We start from the raw sequence: 21,968 nt of genomic DNA, 5'->3' as shown, positions 1-21,968 counted from the left end.
TTTGAGTTAACTTACCAAGTCATTAGCCTAGTAATTATTATTACTTAGTCTAAACTAAAATGTTTTTAGGTGTGACTACGAAGGAATTAAAAACAAATTCTGTTTTACTGCATCTATCAAAAATTTTACAAAGAGAATTCTAGGATCAATTTGGAACTTCATAAACTGAACAGTAATTTTAAGAATAGTAAATTTTAAGAAATTTTATATGGAGAGTTTAGATAAAATTTTGTAAGAGCTTAAAATATTTTTGCATTTTTTCTGGCTTTTTCCAAAGTATAATTGATATTTATGTGACTTAGAAGACTACTACTTTCTTTCTTTTTCTTTTTTAAGATTTTGTTTATTTATTTTTAGAGAGAGGGGAAGGGAGGGATAAAGAGTGGGAGAGAAACATCAATGTGTGGTTGCCTCTCGCATGCCCCCTACTGGGGACCTAGCCCACAACCCAGGCATGTGCCCTGACTGGGAATTAAACCAGTGACCCTTTGGTTCACAGGCTAGTGCTCAATCCACTGAACCACACCAGGCAGGGCAAGAATACTACTACTTTCTATGATTAACTACATACATGTACATAGTCTTAAGAAGAAGCCATTTGAGTTGATGTGTCTTTTGCAATTATAGACCACAATATAAATTTTTTTTAATTCAGAAAGGAATGATGAAGTTATTAAAATAATGTTTTTATTGAACATAAAAAAAATCAAAAGGATATTTCATGAAAGAAATAGAACTTACTAAAATATAGCTTATATACACCTTGAACTCCTTTTAGGATTTGAGGATACATGTATAATTCATGTAGAAATTTGTATTCTTTAATATAAATTTTTTTTAAAGAAATTATTCATTAATTTTTTGAGGGGGGAAAGTAGGGAGAAAGAGAGAAACATCAATGTGTGGTTGTCTTTTCCATGCCCCCTACTGGGGACCTGGCTGCAACCCAGGCATGTGTCCTAGACCGGGAATTGAACTAAACCTGCAACCTTTTGGTTCACAGGCTGGCACTCGATCCACTGAGCCACACCAGCCAGGGCATAAAATAAATTCTTAATATAATAAACAATACGTTTGTGATACACCATACTCTGTTTAATATTATTATACTTAAGTCCTGTAAAATGGTTTTCTTGAGATGTTTCATTTGATATGCCTAATAATGGCAAGATTCTATTTGATCTGCAGCCTCAATTATTTTTACAAACATTTGGAAAAGTAAAATAATGAAATTAACTATTCCGTTTGACTAATCATATGATAGAAGGAAAAAAAATTCCCAGAAAGATTAAGTTAATAAAATTAAAGCACCTAATTAAATGTATATGTAAACACAATATAAGCCTTTGTGAACCAAAAATGTTCATTTTTCTGCTTCATAGTAAAACTATGATGTAAAATTTTAATTCGCAAGGCTCTTTACTGTATTTAATCTCACATGTATGTTTTACAAAAGCTACCTTCCTGAGTGGGTTTTTCTGTTGTGACTTGCTTTGGTTGTGTTAAGGTTATGGTTTACCTACAAATCTAACTAAAATATTTTTATAAACATGCAGAAAAAAATTCAAAATCATGAGGAAGATCTTAATAATAGTTCTATTTTCACTGAACATCACAAAAAAGAAAAATTCAGAGAGTCCAGTAAAGATTTGAAATTTATTAAAACAAGAAAAGCTTTAGGAAGGCACACAGGTAGAAATCAGGTAAGATCTTCTAAATGAAAAATAATATTGATTTTACAGTTCTTTTCTAAATTTACCAAATATGTCAGTCATGAAAATTGTTTTTAATTTTATGTACAAAAGTATTTCTAAAGCATTTGTGTGCAGTTTTTAAAAGAATACAAAAATGAGTGCTATGTTAATCCACCAACTAGGTTAAGAAATAGAGTATTCCCTGTGTGTGTGTGTTATTTCCACAATGCATCTGCTTTTCTTCCTCTTACCCATTGATAAGCTCTGTCTTAGAATTGGTTTTATTTTCTTCTTTTTCATTGTAGTTTTACCAGCAATTACTGTATCCCTAATGATACATATTTCTAACAATATATTCCCTTTATTTTTGCCTGTTAATGAACTTTTTTCAGTTCATGGTATTTGTAAGTCTTCTTTGACTTGCTTTGTTTTTCTGGTATATATAATTTTCCATTTTTTCACAATTTCATCTTCTCTCTGTTTTACTACTGGTAAGTTTTGGGTTTCTTTATGTTGGTCTGTGTTTGATTGATTGGTTGGTTTTTGCACTTATGAACAGTTCTGCCATAAACAGTGAACATTGTTTAAATTTTATTTATTTATTTATTCTTAATCCTCACCTGAGGACATGCTTATTGATTTTTAGAGAATGAGGAAGGGAAGGATAGAGAGAGAGAGAGAGAAACATCAATGTGAGAGAAAAACATCGATCTATTGCTTCCCATACGCACCCTGACTTGGAACTGAACTGAAACGTAGGCATGTGCCCTGACCTGGAATTGAACCCGTGATCTTTCAGCTTTCAGGACAATGCTCCAACCACCTGAGCCACACCAGCCAGGGCAATAGTGTGAACTTTTTTTATGTACATGTTCAAGAGTTTATGTAGCTTAGGATATATTCCTAGGAGTAGAATTCTTATGCTGGACCATAAGGATTTTGCATGTTCAACAGTACTAGATAATATCCAACTCTTTTCCAAAATATTTTACTTATGGGATACCCCCTCCAACAGTGGATGAGATTTCCTATTGTATATAACTATTATTTTTTAAATGTATTATACTTGTCAAGTTTATTTGGATTTTATAACATATATCATTCATGTTGACATCTGTTTAATTCCTTCTAAATACATGTAGAAGGAAATTAAGAAAAAGTATGCAGACATTCAAAGGAGTTATGCTTTGAGGAAAAAAGACAAAAAAGAAAAAGAAAGAGATTCCAGGAAGGACGTCAAACATGACAAAATTAAAAGTACCTTAAGAGAGCACACATACGGAGATCAGGTAAAACTTTGTAAGCTAAGCTAAGCAGTTTGGTTTTTTTTCTGGCTCATCCCTAGTATAATGTAGACATAAATAGTCTGATTTTTATGATTGCTCACTGTGTTAAATATAACCTGCATGTCTTATTTAAAAAAAACTTGAGTTAATCTGGTGTGATATGCATAACTAATGTTATGATTAACTTTGTTTCACAGTGAAAGTATTTTTACATGTATACACAAAGAAATTGGAGTTAATAATCAGGATATTCAATTGCATTTTGTTTTGCCTGAACGTAATAGAAAGGAACAAACCAAAAAAAGGGGCTAAAATTCTTAAAATGGAAAGTACCTTAAGACAAAATGTGTATGTAGTTCAGTTGACATATTCTGATCTAATGCTTAGTTTTTACCTTTCTCTTTTCTAGTGTAATACAGACCATTTTAGTAAGATAGCTTGCATTTTAAATGGGATCATTCTTAAGTTAATTTTTCTAGCGTATAACTTTATATTACAATTTAAACCACAGCATGTTCATATATATATATATATATATAAAATATGTATATATTCAGGACACCCTTCAGAGAATGATGAGGGTAAAGAAATAATGGGTTATGCTTTGTGTGAACATGGCAACAAAGAAACAAAAGAGAGGTTCTAGGAAAGATTTGGGACAGGCTAAAATGAAAAATACCTTAAGAAAATACATATGTAAATATCAGGTAAAACTTTCCAAATCAAAATGTTTGCTTTAAAAAATTTAATTTTAGTTTTTAAAGAGTTGATTTATTTATTTTAGAGGGGGAAGGGAGAGAGAGAGGGAGAGAAACAATGTGGTTGCCTCTCACATGCCCCCTACTGGGCACCTGGCCCACAACCCAGGCATGTGCCCTGACTGAGAATCAAACCAGTGACCCTTTGGTTCACAGGCTGGTGCTCAATCCAGGAACCACACCAGCCAGGGCTAAAAATTTTTTAATTTCATTGTATAATGTTTATGTAATATTATTGTAAGGATCTTTGCTTTGGTTAACACGCATAAATGTGTTCTTATATTATATTGTCCATTGTGATACTAATCATGTGTGTTGACACTATCTGTTGCACACTGTCTAAGGTACTTTTCCATTTCTTTCCATGCAGAAAGAAATGAAGATTTCTGTTTGTACTGATCATGCCAAAGACTCAAAAACCAGGGATTTCAGAACAGATGTGGATATTGTTGAAATAAAAAATGCCTTAAGGAAGCATATATATAGAGCTCAGGTAGAACTTGGCATACTAAAACTTTTATATAGTTTCCTGTTCTTCTCTCTCGTAACCAAAATATAGTAATAGTAATAACAGTAATAATAAATGGTTCATTATTATGTTTAATATGTTATAAAATAATTTTCTTAGTTCATTAATTTGTTACCAATAGTAACATATTTGGCCGTTTAGTACATATGATGAATTCTCTGCCTTTTATACCTGCATGATTACAGATAAATTATGTGTAACAAGGTTTGCTGCCTTTCCCGCAGCAACCACTGTTCCTTCACCTTGCCCAGGCCTTCACCTAGGGGGAGGATTTCTTTAGTCTCCCATCCTGTCTCCTTTCTTTTGCATAAGCACTTGGTGAGATCCATCAAGAAGATCCTGCCTTTAAGTGCAAGCTCCCCTGATGTCTTAGATTCCCAGGAATTCTGTAGTCTTGCACCATTCTCTTGACCTTTAGCTAGTGGTGAAAATTTTTAGCTGAAATTTTCTTACCCTCTTTAATGGAGGCCTCCTCTTTCTACCATGCTGTCTTAGAAAAATCAATTCTCATGTCCCATATCTTTAGGAGCTCCTGTCTGTCTTCTATTTCAGTCTAGTTAATTGCACTAAGGCCTCTGCTGTCTGTTGGGTTCAAGAAAAATTATTTGGTAAAATTTTTAGCTTTTTATATAATCAGGATAGTATCTCTGTATTTGTTGAAGATAATTTTCTATTTTAATATTTTAAACAAATATACAGTTACAGGCATCTTTAAACAATAGAGGAAGATTTATATGTGATTATATAGAAAACATGACTGTGTTTTTTTTCTATGGACCCTTATACAAAATGTCCTTCCTATTTATATTTCTAATTATTAGAATACTAAGGACAGTGGACCTGTCCAGGTCTTCAAAGTAAATATGACTTTACCTTTTAATTTATTTTAATTTAGAAGGAGAATATAGAGAATGTTCATACTCATCAGAGTACCATTAGGCCCCACCTAAAATGATAGACTGAGGATATCCCTAGCCTGAGGATACATGAGTATCAGATCCATTATAGATATTAATGTTTTCCTGAATCTGTTTTATAAGTTTGGCCAAAGTTTGTAAGCTGAAATGTATTTTTTTGACCAAAAATGTTTAATTTTAATTATCTGATTGCTGTTTTGTAGGCCATCAGATACAGCTGCATTAGAATGGATAAACAACCAGTGTACAATGTAGAGGTAAGGGCATGAAGTAGGGTGGTGATAGGGGCAAAAATGAAGCTTTGTGTTTTGTTATTTTTAGTTACATGATGTAAAGGAATGTGCGGTTTGTACAACAAAGCTTCCTATTAAATTTTAGTGTAGTTTCTCTTACTAGTAATGAAAACTAAAAATACTACTATGTCAAAGCTTAAAAAAATTTTATATGATAGTAAAAGCTAATAACAAGAATGAAAAACTTAGCTTGTGCTCATCACAAGTGAGTTTTGTACCCCTGTTCTCATATTTTATAGCTTTTACAATTATACTTCTAAAGTTGTAATATATTTACAGATGTCTATTTCCTTTATACAATTACTCATTTCTTTAAAATGACTTTTATTTCATGTAGTCTTTTAAAAAGAGTATTTTTGTTTCTTGACTAGTTCAAAATAGTCACTTTTATTATTAAAAAATACTTTGACCAAGGGGAATGTATTTGGTGGAACTCTTAGAATTATATTCATGTCTACCTTCGGAGTGATTTTATGATTATCATAGCAGTTGTTTCTGAAAATATTGATGGTGCTGGATGAATTCTAGTGTATTTAGTATATCTTAAGAGACATAGGTTACTTATAGATATAAAAGAAAGATAAAAAAATAATTTTACACCTGTGAATTATGTGTACTTGTAGCTCTGACTTAGATTTCTTCATTATCAGCCAGACATTGCAAATGCCTTTTAAGGGTTTTCTTCTAGAGATAGTATTTCCCCTTACTATGTAAGGCAACAGAGAATAATAAATAAAACAGTAATATATTTTTTGCAGTGCCTTATAGTTGTAAAACACATTTATATAAATAATTCTTTTTGGACCATGTAACAATCCTGTGAAGTTGTAAAGGCTCAGGATTTATCATCACTTTATATAGATGAGGAGATTACAGCTCCTTGATAATTCAGGATTTGATCCCAGAATTCTATGACCATTATCTTTTTAGTCATAGAATCTTTCCTTTCTTAGGTTAAAAATGCTGAATTTCCCAGAGGTGTATTAAATTTAATTGAAAGTCTCATAGAAGGCCAGTTTTTTAAAGAAGCGATTGAAGAACTTTCCTCTTTGCAAGCACATTATATCCCTCCTGTATGCCTTCTTCATGCTCTTCTCGAAAACATTCTACAGGTAAAAACAATGTTTCAAAGAATGTTAAATGTGAGCATTTTTTTCACTTCTTGTATGTTTACAGCTTATTTTCTCTTTTCATTACTTCCCTGATTTTAATAGGAAATGTGGTACCCATATATTACCATTTCTCTTCTGGTTTTAAACTATTTACTAGGTATTACTCTGAATGCTTTTAACTTATTTTATCAGAATTTCGAAGATAATTTTATCTTGGATAAAATTTATCTGATTTTTTTTCCATGGCAGTAAAGTATTCAACATGAAAATTTGACTACAGCGATCTAGGATACCAGTTGGTAAAATCTCTCCTTTAGTACATTGATAATAATCATTTTTATTTGTAGTGTAGATAGACAACCTGCTTTCTAAACTGTGAAAACCAATAGGAACAGTTTTCAAAAGTAACTCTCTAATCATGTTCGTCATCTAGGTGCCATTTGAAGAAATAACAGATGTAAGCTCTGTCAGACTAATGTTGGTAATAAGTAAGAATGTTGCATGAAAATTTCTTACCTTTAGTTCCTTTTAGGTCACATTTGGGAACTCTTAATCTCACTATAATCAGTAAAAGTAAAATGGACATTTCATATAAGTTAGTCCCAAAAGCTAGGACTACTTAATGCATAGATACATATTTAGAGTGCGACTCCCTCTGTTGTATTTAATTAGCTAAATATGATACTTTCATGTGATCTTTTGTCCAAACATATTTAGCAAGAAAGTTAGGCCAGGGTTATTATAGTTTTAGACTGAAATAGCTGGCGAAACTATATTTTGGGCTCTAATGTTTTTATTTGTTTGTTTCTTTTTAAATAATAGGATAACATAGATACATATTCTGGTCGATACTTCCATATATTGTCAGCGCTTCTTCACTTGCATCCTCCTTGGAAGTCCCCAGCCATGTCAAGATATTACTTAGAATTGTTTCAGTGTCCAACCTGTATGAAAGGAGCATGGTCTCTAATAGAAGTGCTCATCAGGTGAGGAATTTCACATGTGAGGCTTTAATTTAACTGAGTAGTTGTTACGCTTTTTTATTCATGAAAGAAGTACAATATGTGTCTTTGAAAATTTAATGTGTGTATGAATATAGAGTGCTTGGGTTGTATTTATTACAAAACTCTCATAAAAAGGCCCCATCTAAATTGGTCATGTTTGCCAATCAGTTTATTTAAAAAATAAATATTTATTGAATGCATGAAATGGACTTACAGGAAAGCTAAATTATTACTTGTTTTTATTTTTAACAAAATGTTAAGTTTGCATATTGTTTTAAAAATTAATTGGGAAAATGCATTTATTGAATATGAATATCAACATCAAACTTTGGTCATCAAAAGTATGATTTTTTAACTGTATACAATATCTATTTCAGTGTTTGTTGTAGTTTTTCAAATAGTAATTTGAATTTTGAAACTGAACTTTCTAAACTTTTCTAAATATGTCATCTCTTTGTGCTTCTGCACATGCTGTTATCTAGATGCTTCTTCCTTTGTCTTACAAATGTTACTCTCTAGAAATCCTTCCTATTTCTCCTTTCTCCCAAAAGGAACTAATTGTTTTTCCCATTCTTTTCTGATAGCTCTCTGTCTCTGATAGCCTTCTTTTGTGTGGGAAGTACTTTCTTTTTATCCAGGTGTTCAGTTTTAGGGGATCATAGTAGTGACAGAAAGAATACTTGACTAGCCAGGCAAAGTCTAGCTAGACCCTTAGTTATCAATTTGAGATTATAGAGTTGTGATATATTTGAAGCGAGCTAAACTGCTAGCTGGCATGCATTTATTCATTCTTTAACAGATGTTTATTGAATACTTACTGGGAGCCAGGCACTGTGCTACATTTCAGGGATAAGAAGATAAATATAAAAAACAGTTCCTGCACTTTTGAAGATCACTGGGGTATAAACACAATTGGAATACAACAGCACTAGCCCAGCATAGGTATAGGATTTGAGGATATATGGTTTATGTAGCTGACATCTTCCTAATTTCCAAATCTGTCATTGCCTTTATTTTAAAAGCCCTCATTGCTTTTCATGTAAACAATTTCAATACCTGCTTTGTTGATCTTGATTTCACTATTTTCCCTTTATCTTCCAAAGTACCCCAGTATGCTCTTTCCAAAGTGATCTTCTCATTTCCCAGGAAAAAGTCCTACATTAACTCACATATCACCTGTAGAAGAGGGTTTTAATTCCTTAGCAAAACATGTAAGACCCTTCATGACTTAGCCCCTCTATATGAGGTCTGTCCGGAATATATCCAACCATTGTTCATATAATGAGAATGGTTTGCCGAACATCAATGTGTCCTGGCAGCCAAGGAGAGTGAACTGGAATGAGCATGCGTGAACAACAATGACTTCACTGAACTAGTCAGTGTGGGTGGTAGACACCATTGAGTAAACTTGTGTACTGTGTGGCCCTCACATTCAAAATGACTGAGCAAATAGAGCAACGAGTCTGCATCAAGTTTTGCATTAAGCTTGAACATTCCTCCACAAAAACTCTTCAGATGATTTAGAAGGCCACAGCTATGGGCAACTGGTGATTGTCAGCTTCATCAAGACAATGCGACCATGCCCATAATCTTGGAACATTCTGTTGGACAGGACTACTATGAAGATTGAAAATATATTTTGAATTTTTGGAACTTTAAAAAATAGCCCTAAAATGACTCATTTTACTAAATAATGAAAGAAGTTATCTTGAGCAAGAAGATAGTTATGGAGAGTTATAAGTTGAGAGTATAGCTGGTCGTCCAAATTAAAAGAATTTAATGAAATTCCCTACTTTTTTCTTTATCAGTAATATAAAGAGTACAAAGGGAGAGTACCAGGTGATTGTTAAACATTACAGTCATTGAAAAATACAGACATTAGATCTGTATTATTGTGAAATATTTGACATGGTTGAAATTGTAACGGAAGAAAATTTTGATAAAATTTTATTGAATTTACTTTAAATTTTTAAAAAACATTTCATTAAAATTCCAGTAATGCTGTTAAAAAAAAAACCACTTTATCCACAAATTACTCAATAAATTGATTGTATTTTTGTTGGATTCATGTATTTCAGGTCTTGCCTTTTCAATGAAAGATTTTGTCATCAAATTTCGGAAAATATTATTGGCCCTAAGGTACTCCACCTGACATTGCTCAAATTTTTCTTTAATTTAGTTGAAAGTGAAGTACGACATCTGAGTCAAAAGTAAGTTTTAATTACAAAACACCCCACAATTTTCTATGTTTATATTTTTTTACATACCACTTTTCTAATCACTTTTATTCATATTTATTAAAAAGTCACCTAGTTTTCTAGTCTAGATTTATTTTTAAAACATACTTTCTAGACACAGTGCTTCAGTGGAAGTAGAGGTTTATATACTCTTTTTAATGTATCCTTAGTTCACATATTTATCCTTTACTAACTTACACATTTCAGTGGTGAGAGTGTTTTTATTTTTCATGATTTATATATTTTTGAATTCTTTAGTAATTGAATGCTTAAGTAAAAAGTTACACTAGGTTTTAACACTGAAACTGTGATACTCATGATGTTTTGGGCAAAGTTAGACTACTATGTGTACTTATTGGTGATTATGTTGAACTCAGGCCATTTTTTATATTTTATCCTTTCTTAAAATTACATATTATAATTTTTATGTAGTATGACCTTTCTATACCAGAAATTGCTGCTTTTTTTGTTTGTTTACTGACAAAATATTATGCCTAATAACTGTAGTGATCAAATTGACCATAAAGATATACTATTGTTCATACTTTCACTAGGTTGTATGACTGGTCAGACTCCCAGAGTCTGAAAATAACGGGAAAGGCAATTCTCCTTGAAGTCTTCTGGTCAGGAAGTGAGAACTCTGGGCTTTTCACCAAACAAGTAAATATGCTTTTGGAATGGACTATATATTCTCACAAGGAGAAATGCAAGTCTAATGATGTAAGTATGATTAATTTCCAAATGAATAATTTTATGTGAAAAAAATACCACTTTGAATTACACATTTTTTCTTTACTTTTTGAATTACTTGAAAAAAATTAAAACAAACCCAAATATATCATCATTTTTTATTTATTTGTCTAGTTTTAAGATAAAAGGTTTTTTGGAGACTCCTTTCTTTGTCATCTCACAGTGGATGTAGGAGCTAGAGATAGTTATTTGATCTTTACTGGTAAGAAAACTATAGTTACGAGGTTCTGGCCAAGGTTGAGACATAGGTAGATAATGCTTTGCTTCCTCGCACAACCGAAAGAAGGATAACAACCAATTTAAAAACAAAAACAACCAGAACTGCCAGAAAATCAAACTGCATGGAAGTCCTACACAAGGAGTTAAGAAACATTCACCGAGACTGGTAGGAGGGGTGGAGAGGATGAGCTGCAAGGTGGCAGACCATTCGGGTGAGGTGGGGGCTGTCTAGCCGGGCAGTCCCACATTTGCAGGCAGATAAGCAGGGAGGAACAACTGGAAAGTGAGACAGACTGCAAAACCCAAGGTTCCTGAGGGAAACTAAACATGCAAAAACCTCTGGCTGTAAAAACCTATGGGGGTTGGAGCAGTGGGAGAACCTCCCAGTCTCACAGGAGAGTCCATTGGAGGGGCCCATGGGATCCTAGAAGGTATACCCACCTGGGAATCAGCACCTGAAAGAATACAATCCGCTTGTGGAAAGCAAGGGAAGTGATGGAAAGCGGGGCAACAGCCAAGCAAGGGGCATTGTTCCCTCTTTGGCTTCTCCCTCCAGACAGCTCCACAAAGCAGCAGTGTGGGTTGCCCCGCTCTAAAGAATACCTAAGACCCTGCCCCTTACAAAGTAATAGGTGTGCTGAGACAAACAAATATGGCCCAAATGAAAGAACAGATCAAAACTCCAGAAAAAGAACTTAAAAAAAAAAAGGAAGAAAAACAATAAATAGAAATCTATAGTTGTCATTCTAGATTTTTACTTTTGTACATTTCTATAATGCAACCTATGATTTTATACAATTTTTTGCATGCTAATAATAATTCCTATTTGTTTTTAAAACTACCTTTCTGGATGTTGAGTTATTTCCTAAACTATTTGTTTGTAGGTAATTTTTGCTTGTCATTAGGAATTTAACATGGAGTGATTTTAGTATATTAGCTATCTGGAGGGTAGTGGGGAAGGTTAAGCACAGTAAAATATATAAAGTGCATAGCAACATATTGTGCCACAATTTGAGTGCATTTTAAATATTAGTTACCTGCCCTGGCTGGTGTGGCTCAGTGGATTGAGCACCAGCCTGTGAAACAAAGGGTCACTGGTTTGATTCCCAGTCTAGGGCACATGCCTAGGTTGCGGGCTAGGTCCCCAGTTGGGGAGTGTATGAAAGGCAACCAACCATACACTGATGTTTCTCTCTCTTTAATAAAATCTTTTAAAAAATTAAAAAGATAAATATTAGGTACCTTTTCTTTTCAAAATGATCTGCCTTTGGGACTTTATTACCTATTTTTTTGTGTTAATTTCATTAATTTCTGCTCATATTTTTAAAGTTATTTTAGTGTCTCTTTTACATGAATGTTTGGGTGTTTTTTCTTTTTAGTCTTTATTGCTAATATATACACTAAATATACACTGCCTTTTGAATACACTTTGAGATCTGTTTCACAGGTTTTGATACTTCGGGCTGCTTTTATTTGTTTTTTTCAAAAGTATTTTTTATTTTCAATAATAAATTCCCTTTGATCCAAGAAATATTGTAAGAGGGTTTTACAACTTCTAATTAGGTGGGTTTTATTACTCTTAATGGATTTTATTTGTCTGTGCTTTTGTTGTTAATTTCTAATAGTGAATTTTGGTTAAAGAGTAAACCCTATATGATATCTGCTCTCTGAAATAACTGAACTTTTCTTCTTGACCCCATAAAAGATAAGGGCCAAAATGTGTTTTCCCTGTTTTACAGTGTTCTTTATCACCTATTATCTCAAGCTTGATGACTTCTAATTAACTCTTCTGAATCTACTTTGTGAATTTGTTCATTTGTTTTGTTTTTGTAACAGTTTCTGTTTTATATATAGTAATGCCGTCCTATCATTCATGACTGATAAATTATTTTAATTGCCAGCTAGGTAATATTATTTTCAGGAACAGTAAACATAGTAACTAAATCTGGTGTCAAATGTCATAAAATCTATTCTACCTTAAGATTAAGGGAAATTCATATATAGTTTCTATTCTAATGATTCCTCTGGTCCATTTTCTTCTACTTTTTAAGTTCCAATTAGACTTATATTTTGCCTCCTCTTTGTATTCTGTTTTTTACCCTCTCATTTATACTTTATTTATTTATTTTTAATTATATTTTATTGATTATACTATTACAATTATCCTGATTTTTCCAACTTTGCCCCCTCCACCTTCCACCCCCACTCCCTCAGGCAATCCCCCCACCATTGTTCATATTCATGAATCATACATACAAGTTCTTTGGCTACTCCATTCCTCTATTCTACTTTATATCCCCATGGTAGTCTAACTATCTATTTGTACTTCCTAATCCCCTCACCTCTTCACCCATTCACCTAAGCCCACCTCCCATCTGGCAACCATCAAAACACTCTCTGTATCCATGATTCTGTCTCTGTTCTTCTTGTTTGCTTAGTTTGTTTTTTAGATTCAATTGTTGATAGATTTGTATATTTTGCCATTTTATTATTCACAGTTTTGATCTTTTTTCCTTAAATAAGCCCATTTACATTTCCTATAGTAATGGTTTGGTGATGATGAACTCCATTAGTTTTTTTATTGTCTGGGGAGCTCTTTATCTGCTCTTCGATTCTAAATGATAGTTTTTCTGGGTAGAGCAATCTTAGCCCTAGGTCCCTGTTTTTCATGACTTTGAACATTTCTTACCAATCTCTTCTAGCCTTCAAAGTTTCTTTTGAGAAACCAGCTAACAGTCTTACGGGAACTCTCCAGTAGGTAACTAACTACTTTTCTCTCACTGCTTTTAAGATTCTCTCTTTAACATTTGGCATTTTAAGTATGATGCATCTTAGAGTGGGCCTCTTTACATCCATTTTGTTTTGGATTCTCTGTGCTTCCTGGACTTGCATGTCTATTTCCTACACCAAATTAGGGAAGTTTTCTTTCATTATTTTTTCAAATAGATTTCCAATGTCTTGCTCTTTCTTTTCTGCTTTTGGTACCCCTATGATCTGAATTTTGAAACACTTGAAGTTGTCCCTGAGTCTCCTTATATTATCCTTGATTTTTTGGATTCTTTTTTCTTCTTACCGTTCCGATTGGTTTTTTTCCTTCCTTGTGGTCCAAATCAGTCAGTGGTTTGAATCTTGGCTTTACTACTCTACTGTTGTTTCCCTGTAAATTGTTTTGTATTTCAATCAGTGTATCCTTTGTTTCTGACTGGATGTTTTTTATGCTATTGACATCCTCACTAAGTTCCTAGAGCATCCTAATTGGTATTTTGAACTCTGCATCTGACAGATTGCTTATTTCCATTTTGTTTAACTCTTTTTCTGGAGTTTCGATCTCTTCTTTCATTTGGGCCCCATTTTTCTGTCTCCTCATTTTGGCAGGCTCCCTGTTTTTGTTTCTATGTATTAGGTACAGCTGCTGTGACTCCCTGTCTGGATAGCATGGCCTAATGTAGTAGGTGTCCTGTAGGGTCCAGTTGCACGGCCTCCATATCACCCACGCTGGACAGTTGAGGTATGCGCCCTCCATGTATGCTGAGTACAACCTCCTCTTGTAGTTGGACCTTGATTACTGTTGGCAGGTCAATGGGGGGATTTACCCAGGCCAGTCAGCTGCAAGGACAGGCTGTGACCACGAACCACTAACCTTTGGCCTTTTTGGAGGATCAGCTGTACAGAGAATCACAGTGGTTGTATACTGATGTGGTCTTTAGCTGTCCACTGGGTGCACAGACCCTGGGGTTCCCTGGGTGGTGCAAGCCCAGGTCAGTCCCCACCTCTGTTACACCCAGGGCCACTCTGCATGAGCACAATCTGCTACTCGTGCTGGGCTTGGGAGATTCCATGGGAAAGCTAAGCTGTGAATCTAGGCTGGCTGCTGCTAGTGCCAGGCCTGGGGTCACCTTGCAAGAGGTATGAGGGCTGAAAGCTCACTGAGGTCAGCTGTTGCTTGTTTTGAGAGGATTTAGGAAGTTGCATGAGCTAAGACCATGAGCCAAGACCAGCTATTCATATGGAAAAGCCACTATTAACAGCTACCTGGCCCTGTGAGTTGGGTGGAATGGAACCTCAGGGGATCTCCAGGGAGCCTCAGGAGATCTCCAGGGGATCTGGCTAAAACTTAGCCAGATTGAAGTTCTAGCCAGATTGGTGGAGTCTCAGATATGGCATCTGCCTGCAGGCTCTGTGCCTCTCTGTGGGGAGGGTTCAGAAAAGGGACAGTGGCCTCTGCCAGCCTCTGTCTGTGAGAATGCTGTCCCCTTGCTCTCACTTGATGCCTGACACTTCATTTCCTCCCTGTATGCCACTGGTGCCTTTTAAGCTGCTACCCCAATGCTAGGGCTCAGAGGGAGTGTGATGCAGACTCTGTCCTGCAGGGTCCATATGTTGTGGAGGTGATGAACAAATTTACACAGACTACAGAAGTCCTGTGGAGAAAAAGGGATGGCACGGCCACTCTCTGAGAGAGTCCCTCGACCCTTGCCTGGACAGGCTTTTATTGCTTTCTAATAGCATACATCAAAGAAGGTTCTCATTCATTATGCTCAGGTTTGCTTCAGGTGATTACTTTTTACTGATTACTTCTTACCGATTAACAAGGAAAAAATGTTGCAAATGCAAGGGAACCATAAAAGTGATTGGTCTGTTTACACTCTGTCCTTGGGAGAATTAGCACAGACTTTGGGAAGTTACTTTAAAGATATACAGTAAGCATTTGCTGCTTCAACTCAGGGTGAGGGAGTTTTAGCAAGAGCAAGCCTCAAAGCAGCCTAGGTGTAATGCAGGCCCGGTTTTCCCATGAGAAAGCTGATCCATGGGTTTGGTTCCTGTGTGCCGACTCACGCCTATCAGTTTTCTGACAGGGCTGGGCTACATTTGCTATTCCACGTGGATAGGTTCCCTATGGGAGTGAGTCTAAGTAAGAGCGTGTGTGAATTCTTTAGGAAGAACTGCATGGGACTCCAGAAGTTTCTTCTACTGACTCATTCCCCTCTGGTTTTTGCAGCCATAAGTTATGGGGATTTCTCCTCCTGGCACTGGAATTCTGGGTTGGGAGGCCTGGTATGGGACTTAGACTCCTCATTCCCAACATATCCTGCCTGAATTTTTATCCACCACACATGGAAGTGGGACCAGCTCATTCCATCTCTCCACCTCTCCTACCAGTCTGGAAGGATGTGGTTTCTTTAATTCTGTAATTGTTGGACTTCCATTCAGCTCGATTTCTGACGGTTCTGAGTGATGGATGTTCTATAGTTTAGTTGTAATTTTGATGTGGTTGTGCGAGGAAGCAAGCCATGTTTATCTACACCTCCATCTTGACTGGAAGTCTGATCTCATTTATATTTTCAATTTTTGTATGTACTTGAAACAATCTTTTCATCCAATTTTTAATTCACTATTCTCTTTCAGCTGTGTCTAATTTGTTAAACATGACAGTTGTACTTGAATTTTTGTATTTTTTCCAGTTTTAGACCTTCTTACTTCAAAGTCACTATTACTTATTATGGCTTCTAGTTCCCTACAAAATTTTCAAGGTTTTTTTTTTTTTGTCCTTCAACATGGCAGTAATGGTTATTTTATAATCTGTGTCTGATTATTGCATATTTGAAGTCTTTGTGGGTCTGTTTCTATTTGTTTCTGGTGTTTGCTGTCTTATGTTTTTTATATTCCCTTGCAAGCTAATTATTGTTTGCTATGAGACATAAATTTCATTTAAAAATTGTCTGTCGAAACAATTGTGGCAAAGATACAGAATATCTTTCTCCGAAGAAATGTCTGTTTGCTTCTGCCAGGTGCCTAGATGTACTACCAGTTGAGGACTACTCTAATTCAGTATTTAGGTTGGAGGGTTACCAGATAGTCCAAACGAAGTACAAGGCTACAAATACATGTATTTTGCTTCTGATTCACTCTTACTCTGAGGGTGAAACCCTTCAGGGTATAAGAGTATTAGCTATTAGGTCTTGGTCTATGATTTTTATACTCCTTTTGCCCTAGGCACCAAAACCATACTTCTGTACTTAAGCTCTTTTTCTGGGGTTAGCAAAATGTTCCTAGGGCAACGTCAGCTACCTTTGAGTGCTTCACTTGGCTTTTACCTTCTCCCAGATCTTGGCTTAGCAATTCCTCATAACTTTCCAGAAGATATTTTACATATTTTATTCAACATTTTTAGTTTTCTTTTTAATAGGGTTTATCTGAATTACCTAGGCCTCCATTATCAGAAATAGAAGTCCTTATTAGTTTTTAAAAATTCTATTTGTGGGGGGTGAGGCAGGGAGGTGTCTGAGGCATACTTAAAAATCTTTTGAGGACCCTAATTTTTTTAATTGACATTTTTTAAAAAGATTTTTTTCTGTGTGTAGCTAGACTTTGTGATCAAGTAATCCTATTATGTACAATAACCAGGTGAGTAGCCATTTTCTTGTACATGTATCTGGTTTAAAAAGAATATGATTATACAAATGTGTAAAACTTTTAAATAGCAGAAATAGAACTATCTAAACTTCATTGCCGATTGACTATAATACTTCTAAACTAAAACTGAAAATATTCTTATTTATTACCATCTGCCTTTGTGTGTACTTTTTAGACAATAATCATTAAGAATAGGAAACATTTCCTTATTTGTAATGTTTCTTTTTTATTCATTTGATTACATAAATGAAATGGTTCATTTATCACTAAAAATAGTAAAACTAACATTTTCACAATTTTACTAAATTACCAAAGGACTACCATGATTAAGAGTTTACTCACGATATAATTATATAAACAGTAACAGATTTATACATATTTACCTTGAAGATTTTTGTTCAAATTTATAAATTGCTTCATAACTTTGTTGAATTTTTCTGCAATAAATTGTAGGATCAGTTGCAACATGAGAACTGGTTTTAAACTTGGCAAATTAATATTTTATTTACCGTTTTAATTGCTCAAACTCGTATAAAGTATGTTTTTATTGTGCTATCTGTTAGAATTCATTCTTGAACTTAATTAAATCTTTTTGGCAGTTTTCAATTTCGAGAATTCCATGCATGTTCACAGACATCATTCTGTACTGTAAAGCATTTGTTTCTTGATTTGCTGAGTTGAAGCATTCAATTTAAGTCATTAGCTAAACAGAAGTCCTCAGTTTATGCTAATATTGTTTTGTCATAATGTCAATCAGCAAGTACTGCCGAGTGACACCATGGCAGTGAATTTCATTGTCATTAATCTGAGAAAGCTTTGGGCTTTCCTTGGCAAAGAGCAGAGGTGGGCTGTGTCAAGGTTATTGAGGAGGTACAAATTTTTCTAAGCTTGGTGGTTAGTCCTACTTTCCTTTGTGATGTCCTTAAGTGCTATTTCATGGTATCCCTACAATTGTAGGTAGAAACAGAACCTAGTTTGTATTTAAAGATAAGGAAATTCAGGCTAAAGAGTTTAAGTATTCAAGGTGTTCTCAGCCTATTAGGCAAAGCCTTCATAGAGAGCCCAAGTCTCCACTGCAGCATATTTTCTCTGGTTTCATTCAAATGCAAAGTTTTAAAACAGGAAGAGACGCAATATGTTCATTATGTTCACGTCTTTCTGACAGAGGTACTAGAGGAGCAGTTTGTCATCTGTTTCAGTGGAATATTTTAGAAAGCCCTACCTGGGAATCAGATGGCCAAGATTCTAGTTTGTTCTGTGTTATATGCTAGTCAGTTTTCGGAAGATTGTCAAGTTTCTAAACTGGAGATTACTTGTACTGGCAGACAATAGAGAACTGTATTGACAGAATGTCTGATAATAAACTAACATATTGGAAGTGAGTTCTAAGGTAAATATATGTCATATGTACAGATCATGTTATCACTTATTTCTTTGTTAATTCTTAGGGTATTCATGTTCTCTTCTTTCAGTTTTAGCACACATTTCAGTATTTCATGAACACTTTTCTCCTTTAGTGGTTTATTTGCCATTTTTCTCACTAATCCACTTCTAGAGCATATGCTAAAAATCATAGTTTTGTTTGTACCCTGTCAAAGTCGCAGTGAATACAATCCATAGCACAGTGTCTTGGCCCTGTGTTGATAGTGAGTGCCATAGTCAAGAATATAGTATAATAGGATCCAAGAACCTTGATTTGAAAGGGTTTTCTACTGTGAATATGTGCTATGTTTTATGTATGTTTAGGTAATAGCACACAGATAAGAATAACTTTGGCAGGATCTTTGTTACTCATAGTAAAGGAGCTACAGTCATTTACTGCAAGACCTGTCTATTTCTAACTGTTTAATAATGGTAATATCAAAGAAAATTGAGTATTAAGTAATACTGGTATTTTTTTGTGATATCAGGTACATATGTATATATATTTGTATAAGGAAAGAGAAAAAGTTCCAGCTGGTTGATTTTAAGTTATTTTTAATTGATGGGAGTGCTGGATTGTGGTTTTATATGATGAGGCTTATTAGCTCTGTAGGCTAACCTCCCTTTTCCCTATTTACAGTCCTACAACCAGGGATCTGAAGGGATTCTGATTTACTATTCACTTGAGCTGGGAGAATGCTTTGAGAAATCGAAATTTACCAACCTCTCTCTTCCTGAGAAGTATCATTGCCGATATTCAGTTACACATTGTATTGGAACGAGCATTCTGTGGCGTGGATCTTGACATGAGCAGTTTACTAGTTTACACATAGATTTTCACTGTCCTGTTTTATGTTCTCTTCATAACTTGACCCATGAGAAGTAAAACTTTCCCAGAGTGATCATCTTCATGCTGGCTTTACAAAGAATGAATTTGGCTTCCTGCAAAGTTCTTTGAAGACTGACCAGGACCCAGTGCTTCAGGAGTTAGTTCTAGTCAGCTGCAACGCTTAGACCCTGCTAGGGTATAGGGGAGGTATTGGTACCTTTCCAGCCTGCTAAGGCCTGTCCTGCTTCTTGCTTCCCAAGTCACACAACTCTGACTTAAAGGCTGAAGTCCAGCCTTCTAATCAAGACAAAAGAGGTGGTGGTACTGATGCTCCACTCATGTATCCTGACCTGTCAGGATCAGGCTGTAGTCAAGGTCCTGTATTGTGGCCCTTGATCGTTCCTGAGGAAGAACAGCGCTTCCCTAATCATGAAACTTAAAATCCTTTTGGCCCCATTCTTTAGAGTCTCTCTCCCAGATTCTAATGTGTAGCCCTGCCAGAGTACAGCATGCTTGCCCTACAGTGTGATAGGGCAACAGAGGACCTGCCCACCTGCTAAGGATCCTGACTCTTAAGTTTTCCCTCAGTAAACTCTGTTTGGTATGCCTGATGTATGTGCTGCTTGAGCATTTGCCCTTGTTTGCACAACAACCCAGAAATAGCATCTCAGTTTTGAAATCATTTAACTAGTAGTTTCTTATGATGATGAATGATGCCCTAATGAAATACTGAAGGTATATACCTGTAAGAACCTTGTCTGCCGAGGGCAGGGGAAGTAAAACCAGTAGTCACTGAAGGTTCAAAGTGCTAGAGATTTTTTTGTCACTGATCCCCTATTAGGCGTAGTATGACAGCAGAACATAGCAGTTACAATCTATTTGGATACCATAAGATTTATTGAAGCCCTTTCATGCCTTCTATGCTACTGATAATTTGGTGATTTTTTTTCATGCCTAGACAAAGTCACCAAAATATAGGAATTTCAGTGATACAATTTTAGTGTCATTGTGAAAAACGAGTTTTTATCTAAATCCAAGATGTTTAAAAATATTATTTTTATACTTCATCTTTACAGTTCACATATTAGAAAGAAATTTTTAAACACTAGGATAAAGCACACTTACTATTAGTAAGGTTTGTATGTCTTGCTATAAGAATTTAATAATATTTACTGTAAAAGTAATGTTATAGACAATATTCATATTTTTAAACTATTATCTGTACATCTCTAAGGTAATGGTGTTTGATATAATTTAATAATAAAAATTTGAATCAATTTCTTTACAACAAAGAATAATTTCATTTGCCAAAGCTTTTATTTATTGTGTTTTTCAAGTATTTCTGTAGAAACGTAAAGGTTAATTTTAAATATAAACAGTAGGGGTGGCTATTCAATTTTTTTAAATAGTCATTTTATAGTCATATATTCCTGTTAATAGAAATCCACTGAAGTCAGTTATTTCCTCACTGTTTTAATGGATTTATTGCCTGGCTAAAACACTTGACACCATTGGATTAAGTAACCTTAAAAGTTTCTTATAAGCTACCCATACATAAATCCTGGAAATTTTGTTTTATTAACTGTTTTGTCATGTAGAGATAGATATAGATGGGGCGGAAGAGAATAGAGGGAGTTAGTTTGCTAAGATTCTTAAGAATACCTTTTATCATCAGCATAGTCTGTTTTTAAATACCATATTTTGCTGTGTATAATGCACACTTTTATGCCCTAATTTTTTAGGGTAAAATAAGGATGCACATTATACATGCATATAGTGGCATAGTGATTACATGCTGTAGGTATAATAATCTCATGTACAGTGTGCACAGAAACGTGGGTGTGCATTATACACAGAAGCATATTTTACATAGCAAAATATGGTAGCTAAGTTTTGCCCTAACAAGTAATTCAAAATAAATACAGATAGAATTCATATGTTTTAATAATATTATTCTCATTTTAATGTTAGGTCTTCAAACATGAACTAGCTTACTTATTGACTGGAATTCTTGGAGCAGCAATAGATTATTGGATCTTCCTTGGTCTTAAAATGGGTAGAAATGTGATGCAACACATGTCTGATGACTTTGGAAGTTATGTTTCCCTTTCGTGTGATGGTAAGTGTGTCTGTTTCTTGTTTTCCATTGTTTTCCATGTGGAAATTAGTTTTGAGTTTTCTTTAGGCAGTCTGTAATCTTTAACATGTGTTCATGCGAAGCTTCCCTTAAACCATTTATACACACACACACATATGTAGACACTAAAAAGAGGAAGGTAAAAATTACCCATAATGACTGTTCCCACATAGATAACCACTGTTAAGCTGGGTTTTTTTTTTTAAGATTTTATTTATTAATTTTTTTAGAGAGAGTGGAAGGGAGAAAGAAAGAGAGGTAGAGAAACATCAGTGTGTGAGAGAAACATCGATGGGTTGCCGCTAAACCTGCAACCCAGGCATGTGACCTGACTGGGAATCAAACCAGCGACCCTTTGGTTCACAGG

General features: G+C 34.7%; 1 protein-coding gene across 4 annotated transcripts in view; it reads left to right on the top strand.

The window, feature by feature from the left end:
- The window catches only part of SLF1 (SMC5-SMC6 complex localization factor 1), a 66,502-nt gene that overhangs the window by 26,314 nt on the left and 18,220 nt on the right, over window positions 1-21,968 (top strand). Inside the window, exons 7-15 of one of the 4 annotated variants that reach the window (XM_024563626.3) lie at window positions 1,557-1,703; window positions 2,837-2,983; window positions 4,109-4,231; window positions 5,388-5,441; window positions 6,431-6,589; window positions 7,412-7,575; window positions 9,672-9,803; window positions 10,385-10,550; window positions 21,436-21,583. In XM_024563626.3, the coding sequence (XP_024419394.2) occupies window positions 1,557-1,703; window positions 2,837-2,983; window positions 4,109-4,231; window positions 5,388-5,441; window positions 6,431-6,589; window positions 7,412-7,575; window positions 9,672-9,803; window positions 10,385-10,550; window positions 21,436-21,583 (1,240 nt within the window). The remainder of the gene's footprint in view (window positions 1-1,556; window positions 1,704-2,836; window positions 2,984-4,108; window positions 4,232-5,387; window positions 5,442-6,430; window positions 6,590-7,411; window positions 7,576-9,671; window positions 9,804-10,384; window positions 10,551-21,435; window positions 21,584-21,968) is intronic. The other 3 variants (XM_045197839.2, XM_045197838.2, XM_045197840.2) reach the window with 3 other exon arrangements.

Source organism: Desmodus rotundus, chromosome 1 (assembly GCF_022682495.2).
Source record: "Desmodus rotundus isolate HL8 chromosome 1, HLdesRot8A.1, whole genome shotgun sequence".
Taxonomy (NCBI): domain Eukaryota; kingdom Metazoa; phylum Chordata; class Mammalia; order Chiroptera; family Phyllostomidae; genus Desmodus; species Desmodus rotundus.
Note: the sequence above shows the minus strand (reverse complement) of the source record. Positions and strands in the feature narration are given on the sequence as shown.